General features: G+C 38.7%; 1 protein-coding gene across 1 annotated transcript in view; it reads left to right on the top strand.

Moving 5' to 3' along the window:
• LOC106679608 (serine/threonine-protein phosphatase 6 regulatory ankyrin repeat subunit B) overlaps positions 1 to 3,156 on the top strand; it is a gene marked incomplete at its 5' end in the record, with an annotated part of 19,619 nt that extends 16,463 nt beyond the window's left edge. The window contains 1 exon segment of the mRNA XM_067050774.1: positions 2,169 to 3,156. Within this exon segment, the coding sequence (XP_066906875.1) occupies positions 2,169 to 3,003 (835 nt within the window). The 3' untranslated portion in view covers positions 3,004 to 3,156.
• Between the last annotated feature and the right edge of the window lie 291 nt (positions 3,157 to 3,447).

Below are 3,447 nucleotides of genomic sequence, written 5' to 3' on the forward strand. Positions count from 1 at the left end.
TATTAAATAAATAAAAAAATAATAATAATAAAATTAAACAAATATAAGCAAAATTAAATAAAATATAAATGGCGTTCATGAGCAATGAAGTTTGGCGACACTAAACAAAAGAACAACTAGCCTTAATTTGAGCATTAATAGACATCTATGCGTCTTATGGTTCCTTAGATAAAGATTTCCCACTCTAAATTCACTAACCACTGATTTTTCATTAAATGTTACTTTTTAAAAAACCATATCTTGAGAACTAAAGAACGTAAACAGCTGCATTAGTGTACAAATTTACTCTACTTTAAATGATATTCTATTAGGTTTCCTGGTGTTGTTGATAATTTCAAAGATATGGAGCTCAGAAGAAAAAATTAGACACAGCCACTATTTTTTATTATTTCCCCCTAACTACACTTGGCAGACTTATCAACTTTGACAAGTAGTTTTCATTAAAGTAATCAAAAATTGGGGTGAAATAACTGACTATTTTCTCCTCTCGGGCTCTTGCATTAGAACCAGCATAGGTCCGAAGCCTCAGAAAAATTGCAATAGGCTGTCTCAGAGATGCTAATCAGCCAGTATTGAGTTCGTATAAACACACGGGTATGCTAGCTATAGAGAGAGGGAGAAATATTAGTGCTGTCTGTGTTCAGTTAGCTTTGTTGTATTACTGCTAAGAGATAAATATCAGTGCTGTCTGTGTTCAGTTAGTTTTGTTGTATTACTGCTAAGAGATAAATATGTCTGAGAGGAAGGAGGGCGTGAGGAGGGATGAGAGTTCTGAACTGAACACATGCAGCACTGATATTTATCACTTAGCAGTAATAAAACAAAACTAACTGAACCCATACAGCACTGATATTTATCTCTTAGCAGTAATACAACAAAACTAACTGAACACAGACAGCACTGATATTTATCTCTTAGCCGTAATACAACAAAACAAACTGAACACATACAGCACTGATATTTACCTCTTTGCCGTAATACAACAAAAAAAACTGAATCCATACAGCACTGATATTTATCTCTTAGCAGTAATACAACAAAACTAACTGAACACAGACAGCACATACACTCTATTTGAGATAGAGAAATTCATTGCCAATCGATTCTCACAAGAGTTGTTATTCTATACACTTATCCAAGATGATGGCCTATCTCCTCTCCTTTTCTTCAGCAATCTTAGTCCGTCCGCTTCATCTCGGCAATTAAGATTGTAACCTGATCCTTAGCGGCTACACTGGTCCGTCTGCTTCATCTCGGCACCAGTGTAGTTGATCCCGTCCGCTTCATCTCGGCAACTATTAAGCTGGCCCCTACCTTGACAGTTCTGGTCCGTCCGCTTCACTAGGCAACTAGAACTGTTACTCTGCCTCAGACTCTCTTATCTATACCTCTGTCTGCGTCAGTGTCCAGGGCTCATCCTCTGACACGGCCGTTCCGAACTTACTAACTGAATACGCCTTGTCGAGGGCCTTCTGTAAAGTGGATATCAGGCTGGAGAACCGCCTAAGACTAGACTAACCCCGACAGATATCTATATCCCATCCGTACCTGAAAGTGTAGGCTGACTGAAGGAGAGATGAGTTAGATATTTTTTAAATTCAAAATGTTTATCATGTCTAACATAGTAAGTATTTAATCCCTTATAGAGCGGTCACCTTTGTGATGTTTCTTTCCCGATTTTTTGCAATATAAATATATGAAATCATTATATACTGTAGCTTTGACAGTGGAAGGTGCGTCATGCTATGTATTAGGATAAAGATAAAGAGAGAAATTATACTCAATTAAAAGGTTGCACATTGTTTCATATTTAGGAGGGAGATGAATAAAATTCTTAGTTTAGAACCTGCAGTCAAAATTTCAGTTGACTGGTTTAGTATTATTTCTTTTTTTCATGAGGAAACTTTCTTCGTGTATTGAAATTTCCTCTAGCAACATTCCTTCTTCAGTCTACCTTCTCCCTCCCTATCGCTTCCTATTTTCAGCCACATCACACGAGGCTTTTTCCTCCTTCCCCTCCCTCTCTTCCCACGGCCTCCCACTCAAATGTCATTTTTGGAAGTCGCCCACAAATTTTAATACTCTAAGTTTTTATATTCTATAATTTTTTTTTGTTATTTTTTTTAATATTTAACTGTAAAATAATTATATCTGAAATTATTAATTAGGAGACCTGAGTTGAGAAAACTCACCGAAAAAGATGTGAGAATGCATGAAGCTGCCAAAAAATCCCTGGACACAAGAATTGCGGATTTATGTGCTGAAGGCGTCAATCCGAACATAGCGGACATCGATAATAATGGCTACACTCCACTACATTCAGCCGCGGCCGCTAACGGAAAAGTGGCTTTGCTCGCCCTCGCAAGATGTTCAGCTAACCTCAATGTAAAAGATCTTGACGGAAATACTCCATTACATATCGCCGTCATTAAAGATTTCCCTTGGTCTGCTGATATCCTCCTGATGTTAGGCGCTAATCCGAATGTGAAGAACAAAGACGGTAAATCACCACAAGATTTGGTAACATCAGGCAAGAACAAAGGTTTCCAGGCCACCTTTAAACCTGAAAGGATGAAATGGATCAGCGATGTCAGACCGTTTTCGGACAGCGAACAAAACCTACTAAGGCTTGTAGAAAATGGATACTACTTGAGTATAGCAGATACTTGTAAGGATGGAGTCGATGTCCACGCCAAGGATGCGAACCATAAACAATACACCATCCTGCACTATGCGGTGTCCACCAAGAACAACAATGCCGGCACGATACAAATGCTGCTGAGGTGCGGAGCTAACATAAACGCGAGGGATGCCGACGGTAACACCCCGCTACACCTAGCAGTGTCGCAGAAGTTAGAAGAACCTCAAAGAGTACTGCTACTCAATGGAGCAGATCCGTACATCGCCAACGGGGATGGAAAGTCAGTCTACCAAATGCTGAAGGAGTCTTCACCTGAAGCGGTGGACAGGCTTCAATGGTACTTGAACAGCATGCCTGTCTGAAGACCATTGTTTTTTCCTACTTTAATATATTTAGCTGCTATATGACTAATTCAAATTTATTTTTTGCTTTTTAGTTGTTGTAAATAAAGCATATGCTTAGGAAAATAAATTTATAAACTAATGATAACCATTAAATGAAAATTTTTCTGTCAAGACTAGTTGTTTTTTTCTTCCCCACCACATCAATATATACTTTTTTTTCTTTATTAAAGACTGCACAATTCAGTAGTGGAGATGGACCGCACAATTCAGTAGTGGAAATGGGCCGCACGAGTCGGTAGTGGAGATGGACCGCACAATTCAGTAGTGGAAATGGGCCGCACGAGTTGGTAGTGGAGATGGACTGCACAAGTCGGTAGTAGAGATGGGCTGCACAGTTCTCAATTTTGGGTTCAGTTATAAATTTTCTCGGATGGAACAACGATATGTTGTAATAATTTCAAA

Source organism: Halyomorpha halys, unplaced genomic scaffold (assembly GCF_000696795.3).
Source record: "Halyomorpha halys isolate HHAL.00 unplaced genomic scaffold, Hhal_1.1 Scaffold210.1, whole genome shotgun sequence".
NCBI lineage: Eukaryota > Metazoa > Arthropoda > Insecta > Hemiptera > Pentatomidae > Halyomorpha > Halyomorpha halys.